Source organism: Lampetra fluviatilis, chromosome 30, assembly GCF_964198595.1.
Source record: "Lampetra fluviatilis chromosome 30, kcLamFluv1.1, whole genome shotgun sequence".
In the NCBI taxonomy this organism is placed as follows: Eukaryota; Metazoa; Chordata; class Hyperoartia; order Petromyzontiformes; family Petromyzontidae; genus Lampetra; species Lampetra fluviatilis.
In genome coordinates this window covers 486,277-501,600 of record NC_136304.1, presented here as the reverse complement: position 1 = coordinate 501,600, position 15,324 = coordinate 486,277, and the positions used below count along the sequence as shown (strand labels likewise).

Sequence of the window (15,324 nt, the reverse complement as noted above, 5' to 3'; positions counted from 1 at the left end):
GTGTTGAGCCTCCACGCGTGACGCAGCCTCATCGAGGAGGAGACGCCGAGCAGAGCTGTCCCCCCACCCGCGTCCATTGGCGCGAGACCTCCACGCGCTCTCGCCTTTGGTGTCTCACTTTGGGCGCAGTGCGCAAGGCCCCAAGGCGTTGCGACCGCTGGTGGCGAGTGCCGTGACCCTAAAACTGGCCCCGAGGTCACAGACGTGATATGCTTTCGGCGCCCTCCGTAATGTGCAGCGTCACGGCGAAGCGAAGATCGATCGCTCTCAGTGCGCGCATTCAAGTCGCAGAATTTACTCAACCGGCGGTGCAGACCCCGAGGGCACGCCCAGGGCATGCGTGCCCACTCACTGTGGGGGCAATGAACGAGCCCTTTTGGTGATGGGCACTAGACCTGACGAGATAAACGTTTTAATTTCGGGTTTGTTTGTTTTCAGAGCATGAACGCGTCGCGACCTTTAACTCGGCTGCGTGACGAGACAATCTGCGAGCGTGAAGAGTTGCCAGCGCTGCGCGTGTTGCTCACGGTGACAAATATGCGAGTCCATTCACAGTAAAAGGTCAAAGACATATTCTGAGCCTGCGAAGACTGATTAGAATGAGCGACATTGGTTTATGAGGCCGCGAGTTGGTTGCCACCTAATTAGATGCAATGAAGTGAAACGTGATCCAAGGTTGCTTGGTCTACCAAACAATTGCCACTGGGGAAAACATTTCGTCTTGAATAAGACCCATTGGGTCCATCGATGAAACGCATTCCAACCAAATAGTGCAACATCTTTGCCTGCTTGTTTAACTCTTGGAAATTGTGGGAAAGTCTGAATTGAGATAAACTCTAAATCCCAGCCGTCATAATGGACGCCTTTAATCACTGAATTTGTAATCTGTGGGTGTCTGTCTCATCAATCTCAGCAAGTATTTGAAAGCCAGATATTCTTAGCATTGGCTGTCCCTTCATCCGTGCACTGCGATAGCCATTGCTGGTGTTACACAAGCTATTGGGAATTGGGGGGGGGGGGGCGTGGTTTTATGAAAGTCCTGGGGGGTTCTTGACCATACTTCACCACGCTGGCCAGCACACCTTGGTGGAGATGCCTCCTCGCGAGAACCCACTGCGACCACGCTCGTCATTCTAAACTATTTCATATTTCACCAGGCGAGGCCCACTGAGCTATACAGCTCTTTTCAGAAGCGACCTGGCCACAAATGATAGCTCAATGAAGTGGCTTATCACGTGGACATTTATAGCAGCAGCCACATAATTTAAACGCGTGATGCTGATTCTAAATGTGGAGAGAAAAACCGGAGGACCCGGAGAGAAATCCACACGACCACGGGGAGAGAGACACGCACACACCAAATACACAGCAGCAGGCGTCAGAGTCGGGATCGAACCAACGACCTCCTGTATACTAGGCGAGGGAATTAACATCTCACCACCATGGCGCCCATTAAAATGTATGGCAAGTCACAATGACTGCAGTTAAAGCTGCTATATCTTATATTATTTTATATAGATTTATATAAAGCCTTATTCCAAAGCACTTTACAACAATTATACAATTGTACATTAGATGATAGTGGTGAAGGTAAAGAGTGTGGTTATGGAAAGTGGCAGTGTAGGTATGTCATCTGCCTACCCCAATTATAATAAGACAACAATCATTTTAAATCGATAACACAAATCCGAATTAATGAATGGTTATACACGTGGGAAGAAACCGGAGTGCAGTGAAACCCCGGTTTGCGTGCGACGACGAATATCAAAACGACGTCAATCAAAGAAGCGATGTGCAGGGTAGTAGTGGGTGGTGGTGGTGGAGGTGGTGGAGGCGAAGGCTGAGAGATGTGACGGATAGAGAGAGAGCGAGAGGACGTAGGTGTGGGTTGCGGTGACGCTGACCAGGTCGTGGTGTTATTCATAAAGTGGCGACGTGTTTGCGAAACGACGTGAAAGGGGGAGACGTAACTCGAGGCATGACTGTCCCTGGAGAAACCCCACCCCGTTGAGGGGCAACGCTCTATCCTATACAGATGGAACAGATGGAGATTAGTTCACAATTGCTCTACCGCATTCCCATGGTAAGCTAGGGTATGGCAACGTTGACGGCTGCGGGAAGAGTTTCACGACTTCTCTGTGTGATCCAGCAACCCTCGCTGCTGGATTAGGGGCAGCCGCGGTCATCGCCACCGTGACACCAACACATTCACCGCTGATGATCGTCACGCATCAAAAACAGTCTACTCAACATTCTAAAACAATTCTCTTGCGATCTGCATGTGCATTGTTTACTACTAAATCATATTTCTTTAATACATTATTTTAACTACGTTAATATGCATATGAAGTGAACGTGAAGCTGAAAAAAACGCTATACATGAGCATAATCCAGAATAAGTATTTTATAAGTCTGTAAAACGACGTAGTAAAGTTTATATTTAAATATGCAATAATGATCAGGAACATTAGCTACCCATAAGCAGAAGTCCTGTCTGCGTCCCCCACATGAATACCACAATGTCTGAGTCCACCAGCCTCGAGGTCTTCAGGATCCAGTGGACTTGAAACAACATCTAAGTACGACAACTTGGTTTCCACCTTCTCGGTGGCATCAGCAGTGTCGGCCTTGTTCAACAAATGCCGCTCCCAGGATGTTACGCAACGAGCGGCTAAAGGCGCCGCCGCTTGGCCGGCCCTGCACCCCCCCCTCCCCCAGTCGATCGCGATGACGGACGTACCTTCATCAGCATTCGGCAGAGCTTTTCAATCTTCCTCTCCCGCTCCAGCTGCGAAAACAAAGAGCCGCGGTCAACCAAACGCTGCGAGCTACTCGCAGCCGTGCGGGCATCGCCCGACGGAGTGAAACTTCACTTTCGTTTGTCTTCCGATGGGACATTGTGTTTTTGTATTTTCTCCCGTGGAATGGGAAGCGAATCGCGGGGTCGTCTCAGTTGACGGTGCCTGAGAACGGTGATGGAAATTCATCATTCCCATGGGATTGGGGGGGGGGAGGGGGGCAGTATGCAACATATTGAAAGTAACTGAGTAATCATAGCTGCCTGTTGAATTAAATAATTGATGTAGGATATGCAAGGCCCTTGAAAATGGCCTTTATCAGAGAAGATTTAAAAATCTTGACGTGTTTATAGAATTAATTTCGCACTTTGAGGGCAGCCTCACATCCAGTGCCAGGTTGCTCGTACAAAAAGCGTTACATCATTTCGCCAGCAGATCGATAAGCACAATGCATGCTGGGTTTTGACGGAGCGTTTTGTTGGTCCGTGAAAAAAAAATAAGACGCCAGCCTCATGGGTTAGCTTAGAACAGTTGCCGTTGCAATTCTCAGTATATCTTTATATGTTGCCTTTGTATGGATTTACATCTTGCGACTTTACACCCAATCGTGCTCTTCCTATCTTATTGTTTTGTTTTTTGTAATCAACACGACGCGTACGAGCGATGAACAATGCTCCATTTATCATTGTTATTATTAAAGAACCATTAAAAACAACTCTCCACTGAATGCAAAGAAGTGTAAGTTTTGTGAACAAATGTGGCTCAGTACACGGGGGTTCAAACCCAGGTGCGAGCCATGCGTGATGAAACCGAGACGTCAGGTTTACTGAGTTGTTTATCTCAGTCGACTTGCCAATGACCGTATACAATTGTAACATTTCGCTTCATTCAGCAGATTTCATTGAATAAGGATTGAAAATGTTGGTTTGGTTGCCATGTGATGCCCACCCCTTGCGTGGTGCTTCAAGATGTGCCACGCGGTGTGTGGAAAAGCAGCTGTGGATGAGACTTCAGTTTTCAGCTCTTGACATCATCTTCTGGAGACCATTGTTGAGGACACAAGGTGATGCTCTGCTCACTGTGAGATATTCCACGTGATAATGTATTCGTGTCAACACATGACACTGCGAGCAAAATGTAAATATCGTATAGAAAATAAAAACTAGTAAGAATGATAATTTTGAGCATTTATACTGAGCCAGAAGAGTCCTCCTACAAGCGCTGTCATTTGTTTTTGTGAGTCTTAAACACTTCCCCTGAATTCTGGCTTCTGGGGGGTTCTAAATGATCTTGAGCAGCCATGGCCAATCCACTGCTGGATGAAGGCCTCCGCACAAGGTGCCGCCATTTACAAAACACCGGACAATAAAACAAAAAACGTTTCGCGAAATTGTGCGTCTCTGCGAAACACGCGCCGGATCAGGGCCGCGGAGTTGTTTTTTTATTGAGGCACTGAGCTGGAAAGGAGCTAATGGAGGTTAAAGAAGACATCGAACGCCTCCAACTTGGCATGTCCCATGGGCCCCCCACCCCTCAAACTCCCCCCACCCCTCACACTCCCCCACCCCTCAAACTCCCCCACCCCTCACACTCCCCCCACCCCTCACACTCCCCCCACCCCTCACACTCCCCCCACCCCTCACACTCCCCCCACCCCTCACACTCCCCCACCCCTCAAACTCCCCCACCCCTCAAACTCCCCCACCCCTCACACTCCCCCCACCCCTCACACTCCCCCCACCCCTCACACTCCCCCCACCCCTCACACTCCCCCCACCCCTCACACTCCCCCCACCCCTCACACTCCCCCCACCCCTCACACTCCCTCCACCCCTCACACTCCCCCCACCCCCCGTTGTAGCCCCCACCCCTCCACAAACACCGAGGGACTGCGTGAGGCAACGTTCTTCACTCATTTCAGAGGGGAGGGGGCCACTTTCGCCGATAAGACATCACCAGTGTGAGGGCCGCCACGCATTTGAAGCCATTGTGGGTTTGACAGCAGCACGATGGTGACGACGACGACGGGGGTGTGTTCACTCGTTGTGTCTTGTCGGGGGCCGCACTAAAGGCAGTGCCCAGTCCCCAGTGTATGGGGGGAGCTACCACATTAGCCCACAGAGGCACACGTGGCAGCAGCAGAAGCAGCAGGCCACGACGGCGATCACCTGGTGGTGGTGGTGGTGGGAGTCCCAATGCGAGTGAAACCGATAGACATTGCCCTTCTTCTCCTTCTGCTGTCCAAGTGAAACATGCAGAAACATGGCTCCCTCTTAGAGCCATGGACACAGACTGTTGGGGCAATTGCTGTGAGCCAGCACATGTGACGGCCGGGGGGTGGTGACAAATAACCACGCCCGGACGCCCCTGTCTCCCCAGTGTTGATGTTCATTAAAGGCTGTGTCGATCTAGGGGATGCCCGGTTCAGATAATCGTAATGGATGTTGGCCGCGAGCGGGAATTGAACTCGTGTCGCGCTAACCGCCACATTACCGCTCCCCCACGCTCGTAATGGCACAATCAGCACACAGGCCAACACAGAGACGCTCACACATCGCGCACACAACACACATTGGAGAGCCCCTCTTGTTCCTTACTCTGTTAACCGTGACTCCCATTATCCGCAACAGCACAAACCCCCTACTACTACTCACGGCACTTTTCTCCCAGTGACCCGCCGCCCTCCGTACATTTGCCCAAAAGTAGTTGCAGAATGGCTTCCAATTTCTCGTGATTTGTTTTCGCGGTTACAAGGAGACGCGTGGAAAATTAGAGTACTCCAGTTATCCGCGAATTTCCTGTGAATAAGCCGAGGAGTAAATTCTGAAATAACCCCGCAGATAATCGAACCCATTATAGGCGTATTGATTACGGGGCGCGTGTTGAGTAGCCGAGGAGGCTCGTGGAGTTTATAACGGAGCGGGCGCATAGTTAGCACGGTGACTCATCACGATCGTTTACCCAGGAAAGCCTCTCAGAGTCTCACGCCTCTTTTACAAGAGGGTCCTGCCAAGTTGGCAGCAGGGGGTGGGTGGGGGCAGCCGTCCCCCCTGTCCCCTAAGGTTCACTCAGTGACGACTACCTTGGTGATGCAGTCCGTTTGGTCGGAAGCTGCATTGCTCTCTCTCCAGAGCTCATCATAAGCAGCGATCTGCGCGGGAGGAGGGTTGGGACGAGAGAGACAGGAGGTGGGGGTGAGGAGGAGGAGAGAGATGCATACATGAAACAGAACGCAACAGAATGCCAAGGACTGCATTGTCAGTACACAGTGAATACACCAAACTTCAACACTTCTGTCAATATCAAAATAAAATCGAGACACACACGCGCGCGCACCGGAGGCGCCGTGACAACGGGTGGTGGGTCGGGGCGCTGAGATGCCGGGTGCCGCGACGTTGGCAGACAGTCGACACTTCGATCTGCGGCGCGGCAGTCGAAACAGCGGCGCAAGTGTAGCCGTGTCGGCAACCAAACCTCTTTGAAGGCGTCGTGCCAGCACAGAAGAGTAGGCCGAATTAGAGCACTCCCTAGGGGCTGCCTCGACTCGTGGAGGGACTTCCGCCAGCAGCGGCGTGGACGAACACATGTCAGGGGCTGCCCCTCTACCGCAGCAGCAGGGCGTCGCACGAACGGGAGCGAAATCCAGAGACCAATACAACTTACTGCAAGTTCATCTTCTTGGTTCTTTCGGTAAAGTCACGTAGAATGGAAATAATAAAATAATACAAATAAAACATTCTCACAGAAGATGAATCCCTGCAGTCACGAAAGCTTTAAATCGAAATTTCACTGCAAGTTATTGGTGTTATCGTTTGCAAATAATGGTTTGCACTTGTATGTATGCAAGTTGAACTGCTTTCGCCCCGTAAGTAGCTAACCGTGCTGCACATCACCGGGTGTAAGATTGTTCACCAATTTACCCTCGCGTCACCAGTGAGGGATCAAGTGGACACATGTCAGATAATAACAATGATCTACAATTTGTAAAGTGGCCACATGTCATCCGTAAATGGCAATGCGGCCTGTGTGTGTAAAGCAGGACGAGTCCACGGCCACAACAAGGAGGGGCTCAAGGCCACTTCACAGAGGCGAGTCCCCCAGACGGGAAGCAGCTCTTGGCGACTCTGATGACGGACACGTGCCCGCGATCCAGTCAGCCAGGGTTCGGAGGTCAGCGAAGGAGACTCGTGGCGCGTTCGCCAAGAGATGCCTCAGGTTGCCACGTGGCCAATTTGCTCACCGCTTCAGCAGCACCGCCGGCAGCGCCGCGAGAGCAATCCCGCACACGTTTCACAATTTGTTGCGACGTTTCGCTGGTAGTTACACTGTTACAGCCACCGTCATCAGGCAGTCGCCAGAAATCAACCAAACAGTGACCTATGGTTAATGATTTGTTTGAAAGCGAGTGTGTCTACTTGTCCTGAGACTCAACACATTCGTCAATAACGCTTCCTTGAAAATAAATACGTAATGAATAAGCGACGTTTCGGGCAATGGCTCTTCTTCATAGCACATCTATTTATCACATCGATGTGCTATGAAGGGCCATTGATAACATATACCATATATATACAGTGCACAGATACTCCAGTCATTCCCAATTCCCCAATACTTTAAACCTTGTCCATAATGGAGATGTTTTTTTTACCATACTTCACCCTGCTGATCAGAACGGGCTAATTATATTAGCATACGTGTTTATAGAGCAGTGTGAATTAAGGACAAGACTGTGAAGGCCTTTGTAGCAGACTCATTAAAGAGCCATTTAAATTAGAGCGAGTAAAATTATCCATCACTGTTGTATCCTGCGTCATTATCATTAGCTTATTAATTACTCCAAGCTGTTCTTTTTTTGCGGTTGTCGGCATTTGGTCAAGTCATTAATATCTCATTGTGAGGGATTCCACATCCACGTGTGTGCGTGTGTGTGCGTGTGTGGAGAGCGGTGTCGCAGTGGTTAGCACACCGCCACACGAACCCGGCGACCTGTGTGTGTGGATGTTGAACTTATTTTGCACCGTAGGTAGCCAGCCGTGCTTATTGCAGGGGCGGGGGAAGGACAACACACTAAAATACAAATCAGGTCTAAAAAATGTAGTTTTAAATCTATATGATTTCAAAGTGAATAGCTCCAGTGGCTTCCTAATATCGGAAAGGAAGAGCGTTCCAGACGGCCGCAGAAGCGCATCTGAAAGCGCGCGATGATGCAGTGACCGACGTTCTTCGATGACAGCCGAAAGCCGCTGCTGCTGCCAGGATGCCGACGGGGTTCAATTCCAGTGCCCAGCTCCACCCACTAGGATCAGTGAGCTCCACTGGAAGCCCACGTGCGTCTCACTGATCCTAGTGCGTCTCACTGACCCACTAGGATCAGTGAGACGCACGTGGGCTTCCAGGGGAGCTGTGAGCACCTGGCACGGTGGGTACAACTTCAACAGCACTGGAGAGACAAAGGCGGCCGGGTGTGGTGCAAGCCAACCACCCCCCTCCTTGTCCGCCATGCCGTCCCTCCTTCATGGGTGCTCGCAAACAGCACTTCCCCCAACAGTCTGAACATCTATAACGGAGGCGGTGGGGGCGTTATCTGTGAGTGCACGTGTGAGTTTGTATGTGTGTGTGTGTTTAATCCGATTCGAGTGACACAAATCGTTGCATTGTCAATTTGCAAGCGTGACGATCCATAAATCGCCCTATTTGTTGGGTGATTTCTCTTCGTGTGAGACGGCCTCTCCGATGCTAATTAACACCCAAGACATCTGCTCCGGATTTACATCACGAATCTACGACGGGGAATGCACGAACCGCGCCTCCCCTGCACCCTCTGTGTGCCCAGCCACCACCGATCCCTCTCCCCCCCTCGCCTGCTACCCTCGTCAAACGCCCCCCGCCCCCCGTTCATCCTCCTCGTCGTGCCCCGGCTGCCCGGCTTGCGGAGGCACTGGAGCGCGCCCTGTGTGTAGCGGTGTGTGATGATGCTGCTGCTGCTGCTGCTGCACGCAAGCGTGATGCTCGCCACGCGTGAAGCCCTCTCACTCCTGGCGCGCCTCTCTGGGTACGGAGCGCCGCGCTGCAGCGGTGGAAAGAGCGTGCAGGGTCGTCACAACAGATGATTATCATCATCGTGGACGTGATGCCACGAGCTGAGCCTCGCTCGCATGTGAATGTAGCGCCAATCCAGCAGCGGAGAGAGCGTGGATTATGATGACAAATGAATGTGACCACGTGCCTGTCACCCCCAACACGTGTCTACGTGTGTGTGAGTGTCATGATGTGGATCAGATGTCAGGAGCGGTGGTATAACCGTTCGCGCGCTGCGCTACGAACCCGGAGGTCCGAGTTCGATTTCCACTCACGGCCAACGCCAGTGACGATAATTATCTGAACCGGCCCAGGGCCTGCCCTAGGTCAACTCAACCTCAAATGAGTACCTGGTGCGTTGTGTAAAAACATCGCCACTGGGGAGACAAAGGCAGTCGGGCGTGGTGCTGGCCACCCGCCCCCTCATGTACCGTGCTGGACTTCATAGGTGCTACTCGCCAACAGCACTTGCCCCAACAGTCTGTTAGGGCTACACGGGGGATCTTTGTCCTTGAATCAGAGACATGAGCGAACACGATAGACAGAGAGACAGACAGAGAGACAGAGAGAGACAGACAGAGAGACAGACAGAGAGAGATAGGTGTGCTCGGATATGCACTAAAAGTTGTAACAGATGGATCAGTGAACAAACGCCAATCACAGACATCACGTGGCTTTGCGAGCTACGGGCGGTGTTTAGGGACGTGCGCCTCGTTGTGTGGGGGATGATGAGGCGTTGACCGATGGACGAGCGCGCTGACGGAATGTCGGCCCGAAGACCGCGGGGACGCTCGCTCGAGTGCACAACCACCACGGAGACAGCGGTGTGAGGCATCGCGCGAGGTGTGGTGACGTGATGCAGATTGGAGGTGCCCCGCCGAGGCTGTGTGTGAAGAGCTGTCCCCCCTCACAAGGGTTAACGACGCGACTTCACGCCACGTGGCCCGCGACACCGACCACTTCCACAGAAGCCTCCACGCAACATCTACAACATCTACAACATCTATAACTAACATCTACAACATCTACCACATCTACAGCATCTACAACATCTATCACTAACATCTACAACATCTACCCCGTCGCTGCGGGCATCTTATCTGCACGAATCGGGTACTAGATGAGGTGGGGGGATATTTTCAACGAGTTTCAGAAGTCGTGCTCGTGACGTGTGGCCTCCGTGTGGACCGCCAACGTTGTTTGAACTTCCGATTCGGTGAGGGTGGCGATGCCCCCCATCTCCTGGCGCAAGGTTCTGTATTCACGCCGTGAGGTGAGCTCACGGCGTTTCTCTCTCTCTCTCCTCATAACGAGCTGTGGACGGACGTCCCTTAAGCCATTGGTGGTTGGAAATTCGACATTCCCATGTCGGGGGCCAGTCTATCATAACAACAACTTGACTTGTCACAAAAGTTAAAGCTTTTTTATCGACCCGAGGGGATCATCTGCTCGCAGGGACGAGGCCGAGGTTTCAACTCACGACCGTCCGATTGTGATCCTGGCGCGTGCCGTTGACACGGCCAACAGAGCGGGCCATTTACAGAACCCGACTCGCTCACAGCCATCTCACGATTTACAGAACCCGACTCGCTCACAGCCATCTCGCGCTCAGCGCACCGCCACCGCTCGCGCCATTGTGCACGCGGGCGAAGAAACACCACAGCATTTACGTTCGCTGCGCGTTCACTCCTGTGTGTGTGTCTGCAGCGTGTTGCTATTGTTTGACAGTTGAGAATAAGTCTCTTGCTGCTGAGAAGTGGTTAACTCTACAAAACTAACACCGCCTAATCCGACAGAGAGCATGACGAGCGGAGGGGACGCTGCTGTGGTCAAGCAGAGCTCGTCGTGAAACAGCCGCTCCACAGGCGGCGTGGGAGCGCGCGCCAACTACACAACTCCACACACGACACGGTGGCGAGGAGATGTTAACTACCTCGCCTGGTATACAGGGGGTCGTGGGTTCGATCCCGAGCCTGACGCCTGCTGCTGTGTATTTGGAGTTTTCGTCTCTCTCCACGTGGTCGTGTGGATTTGTCTCCGGGTCCTCCGGGTTTTTCCTCCACATTTAGAAACACGCGTTTAGAGTGTTTGGCTGCTGTGCGTTTTCACGTATTAAGCCACTTCGTTGGGCTCTCATTTGAGACCAAGTCGCTACTGAAAAAGAGCCACATAGCTCAGTGGGCTTTACCTGGTAAAATTAAATAAGTAAAGAGAGATTTGGCAAACACACTGCCTGCCTTTAAAGAAACAAACACCGATATATAACAATCGGTGACATTTTGGCCATTGAGCGCTTTCGAATGGCCCTTCATCTCCCTGCTATGTGTCAACACACAGCCTTAAACTAATATAAATAATCTTTGACGTTTCGGGCCATGGCCCTTATTCAGAGCACGTCCCCAGAGGCCAGAGAGACAGAAAGGGTTGTAGAGTGGAGTGAACACAATGGCGCCTGATGAGAATTCCACGTTTTTAATGACGCGTTCTTCAAGAGCCTGTCTGCTACTCATTAGCTCCTGTTAGTGCAACTATTCCTATGGCCATTCATAAAATGGTAATCGAAAAAATATTTTAAATGTAATTCTCATCAGGCCCTCGTGGCGTTAAGTGTCGTTTCTAACCCGTATTACCTCAATATTTCTGCTCTCTCTGTTTATGTGTTCTGAAGACGGGCCATTGCCCGAAACGTCTACCATGACATATTTGTTTCTTTTAAGGCTACAGTGTTCGTGACGAGAGTTTTTTGTTGTAATTTGCGGTTGTGTACCACTGCTATTCCGTAGCGGCATCACCAGATAATCTGCTGTCAGTTGGCAGACATCTCGACTGGAGCCAAATGCGTGAGAGTTCAAAATCCCGGTCAGAGGGGGATTTGACTCAGCTCATCATCACTCCAAGGTCGAGAACTAACAGTCCATAGTGATCGTGCTAATAAAAAACATACCCGCCACCGGCCACAGGAACGTGGAACTTTCCACACCCCTGACTCGGGGTTAGATCGGTGAGCGCTGCCCAGTGCTAGGTGTGAGAAGAGAGACGTCGTCTTTTTGGCAAAAACGATGAGTGGTGATAGAGCGCCCCGCTGTCTCTCACGCATCTCACGTAAGAGCGCTCCATATTTATATATTGGATCCGCCAATCTCTTGTCGCTTTAGGAGCATCCGTGTAGAATTGTTATTATATTGGAGCCGCCAATCACGAACGCGTGGCACAATCAGCCACGTTGGTTTTACATTTCTGCCCCAGTATAAATGTCAATCACCACCACAGATTACTGTATAACTCATTAGTTGCGTCTGAACTAATCAAGCCACGCGCACCACGGTGCCAACATGCACCCATGGGAGCGTTCGTATTCGATTGTCATCTCTGTTGGAGCTCTCCCCCTCCCCCGCCTCCCCTCCAACCCCCCCCCCCAAGACGGTGGCAGAAATTCCACGTTCCTATGGAAGGGATCGGTTCACTCATTATACAACCACTTGATGGGTTTCCATAAGCGACGCACCTCCACTACCTGACACTCGTTTTATTCGCTGTGAACTTTGTTTTGATGATGGTGGTGTGAGGATTATTATGACCCTGATATCGAAGATAGTGATGATGTTGTTGGTGCTACGCCTACTGATGCTCCTGCTGCTCCTGTTGATGATGACGTTGACCATACTCTTGCTGCTGATGATGATTTTGACAATAACGCTGCCGATGTTGCTGCTGCTGGCAATGACGTTGATTGATAGGCTAAGTTGACCCTGGCTGGGTCTCCAACTCATTACATTACAACCGAGCGGCCCTCTGTTCTACCCACTGATCATCTACATCTCAGTGACAATAAAATACCACCACGATCACAAATCTCACAACATCATGCAAATACCGAGCATATGCTCGGCTATAGAAAACTGCATCTCAAGGTTAGCACGGTTGGCTACATACATACAACAACAATAACAATAATAGTGTCAAGGTTATTTGTTTAGCCAGGTTAGAAGTCAAGAGACCAGGATGAGTCTCATTTGAAAGAGTGACCTGGAGCACCAACATCACAAAAGCAACAACACACAGTCAGTACAAAACAACAGCATGTGTCACTTGCTGAGACATTTAAAATATTGCAACGCATAATTACCTGCAGCACAAATCGGCTCGGGCACATTTATCTCCAGATTGGAACATAGCACAAGTGACACAAGGTGAGACATTTAACAGGCACAGCTGCGAGTATAGTACACGCTCGTGTGTGAACGGACAATGCGCTATGCAGTCAAAAGCAATTGCAAGTGAAGTTACCATAAAGAATGGACGGACATTTTAACATCAAATTGTGATTTAGCTGGGAGAGGAATAGTGATCGTGATGATGGTGATGCTGATGGAGGATTACACAGGTGTACGAGGCACAGACATCAACTCACCCTCCACACGGCGAAGAACAGCAGAGCGGAGCAGAGCACGAGGGCCAGCATGTAGCAGAAGGCGACAAAGCTGAAGACCATGGTGATGCAGTGGCGGGCTTCCTTCGACGCATCACTCAGCGACCGCCAACTCGACACCTGCGCTAGGTGTGCATCAGACGACGCGCGTGTGGCCTCGTGTGCATCTATTATACGTGGGCGCGCGTGTTCCCGCTGTTCTCCTGCTCGCTCGGCCAGTGCCACTCGCTGCAAATCAGCCCGCTACTTTCACCGCCACTGCTCTGCAGCGAACAAGAGAGCCGACACGACAGCAGACACACGTGGCGTGCCTCGAGTGAATGCGTAACAAGTCGTGTGTGCAGGTGATGATGATGACGATGACGAGGGCGCGTGCACAATCTAGTCGGGAGTGCGAGCCTCGAATGTTTGCACGAGATACTGCTGCGGATAAGAATCCAGGCGTCTCCTCTCTCTCTCTGCGTCTCGTCTCTCTGTGCGTCTGCTGTGTGTCTCTGCTGCTGTGTGTCTCTGCTGCTGTGTGTCTCTGCTGCTGCGTGTCTCTGCTGCTGTGTGTCTCTGCTGTGTGTGTCTCTGCTGCTGTGTCTCTGCTGCTGTGTGTCTCTGCTGCTGTGTGTCTCTGCTGCTGTGTGTCTCTGCTGCTGTGTGTCTCTGCTGCTGTGTCTCTGCTGCTGTGTGTCTCTGCTGCTGTGTGTCTCTGCTGCTGTGTGTCTCTGCTGTGTGTCTCTGCTGCTGTGTGTTTCTGCTGTGTGTGTCTCTGCTGCTGTGTGTCTCTGCTGCTGTGTGTCTCTGCTGCTGTGTGTTTCTGCTGTGTGTGTCTCTGCTGCTGTGTGGGTCTGCTGCTGTGTCTCTGCTGCTGTGTGTCTCTGCTGCTGTGTGTCTCTGCTGCTGTGTGTCTCTGCTGCTGTGTGGGTCTTCTGTCCCGGCGCAGAGGCCGCTGTGTGTTGTTATAGTTAGCGGAGTAAGTCTGCCGCCTGTCACATGCAGCCCTCGCTACTGTTGATCGCAGATAGACCGCGCCGTTCCCATCTCTCTCGCCCTCTCGCTTCATCGGCAGCGCATAAACTTGAATGGTCCGATGCAGCAGCGAGGTGCTGGCGGGCAAAGAGGGTGGGCGAATTGGGGCAGCGGGGAGGCTGGGGAATAAAGGTGGGAAATTAGGGGTGGGGGGCGAAGGAGGGTTGGAGAATTGAAGGGGAAGAGCGGAGGGAGGTTGGAGGAGGGTGGAAGATTTGTGGAGAGGAGAGGAAGGTTGGGGAAAGAGGGTGGGATATTGGAGGGGAAGGGGTGGGGAGGCTAGGGGAGGAGGGTGGGAGATTAGAGAGGGAGGGAGTTGGAAGGCGGTAGGTATGGCCGTATGGGTGTTGGGTGGGGGGTGAGAGGGATGTGTTGGGGGATGTTGCTTGGAGGTGCAGACAAGCAGCAGAGTGGGCGCCTGTGGCTCTCGATGCCGGGGTCTGCCGGCGTATTGCGGGGAGCGGTGGGGGGGTGGTGAAGGCGCTGCGCTGCGAACCCGATCTCCGAAGTTCGATCCCCGGCACGGTCTACATCGGTGCTGGGTGATATCGGACCTGTTCCTGCGCGTCCCCCTCGGTCGACCCATGATAAAATGAGTACCTGGTGCGGTGTGTAAACATCACCAACAGTCTGCTAAGGCTACACGGGGGATCTTTGTCTTTTGTAGCGGTTCGCGCGCTGCGTTGCGAACCCGGCGGCCCGAATTGGATTCCCGAAGACGGCCAACACCGGTGATAACGATTGTCTGAACCAGTCCTGGGCCTCTCCTAGGTCGACTCAGCCTCAAATTAGTACCTGGTGCGGTGTGTAAACATCGCCACTGGGGAGACAAAGGCAGTCGGGCGTGACTCTGGCCACCAAATCCCTCGTGTGAACGTGCCGACCCTCACAGGTGCTCGTTAATAATGCCCACAAAAGTCCGTCATGTCTATACGGGGGATCTTTGTCTTTGTAAGGAGGGTTATGTAATACTCGGTGTGCATGCGCTTGCGAGCGGTGCCG

General features: G+C 51.9%; 1 protein-coding gene across 1 annotated transcript in view; it reads right to left on the bottom strand.

The window, feature by feature from the left end:
* LOC144943098 (protein cornichon homolog 3-like) overlaps positions 1-14,505 on the bottom strand; it is a 38,505-nt gene extending 24,000 nt beyond the window's left edge. The window contains exons 1-3 of the mRNA XM_078870265.1: positions 13,288-14,505; positions 5,881-5,949; positions 2,741-2,788 (exon numbers count right to left, since the gene is read on the bottom strand). Of these exons, the coding sequence (XP_078726391.1) occupies positions 2,741-2,788; positions 5,881-5,949; positions 13,288-13,368 (198 nt within the window). The 5' untranslated portion in view covers positions 13,369-14,505. The remainder of the gene's footprint in view (positions 1-2,740; positions 2,789-5,880; positions 5,950-13,287) is intronic.
* Positions 14,506-15,324: the final 819 nt, after the last annotated feature.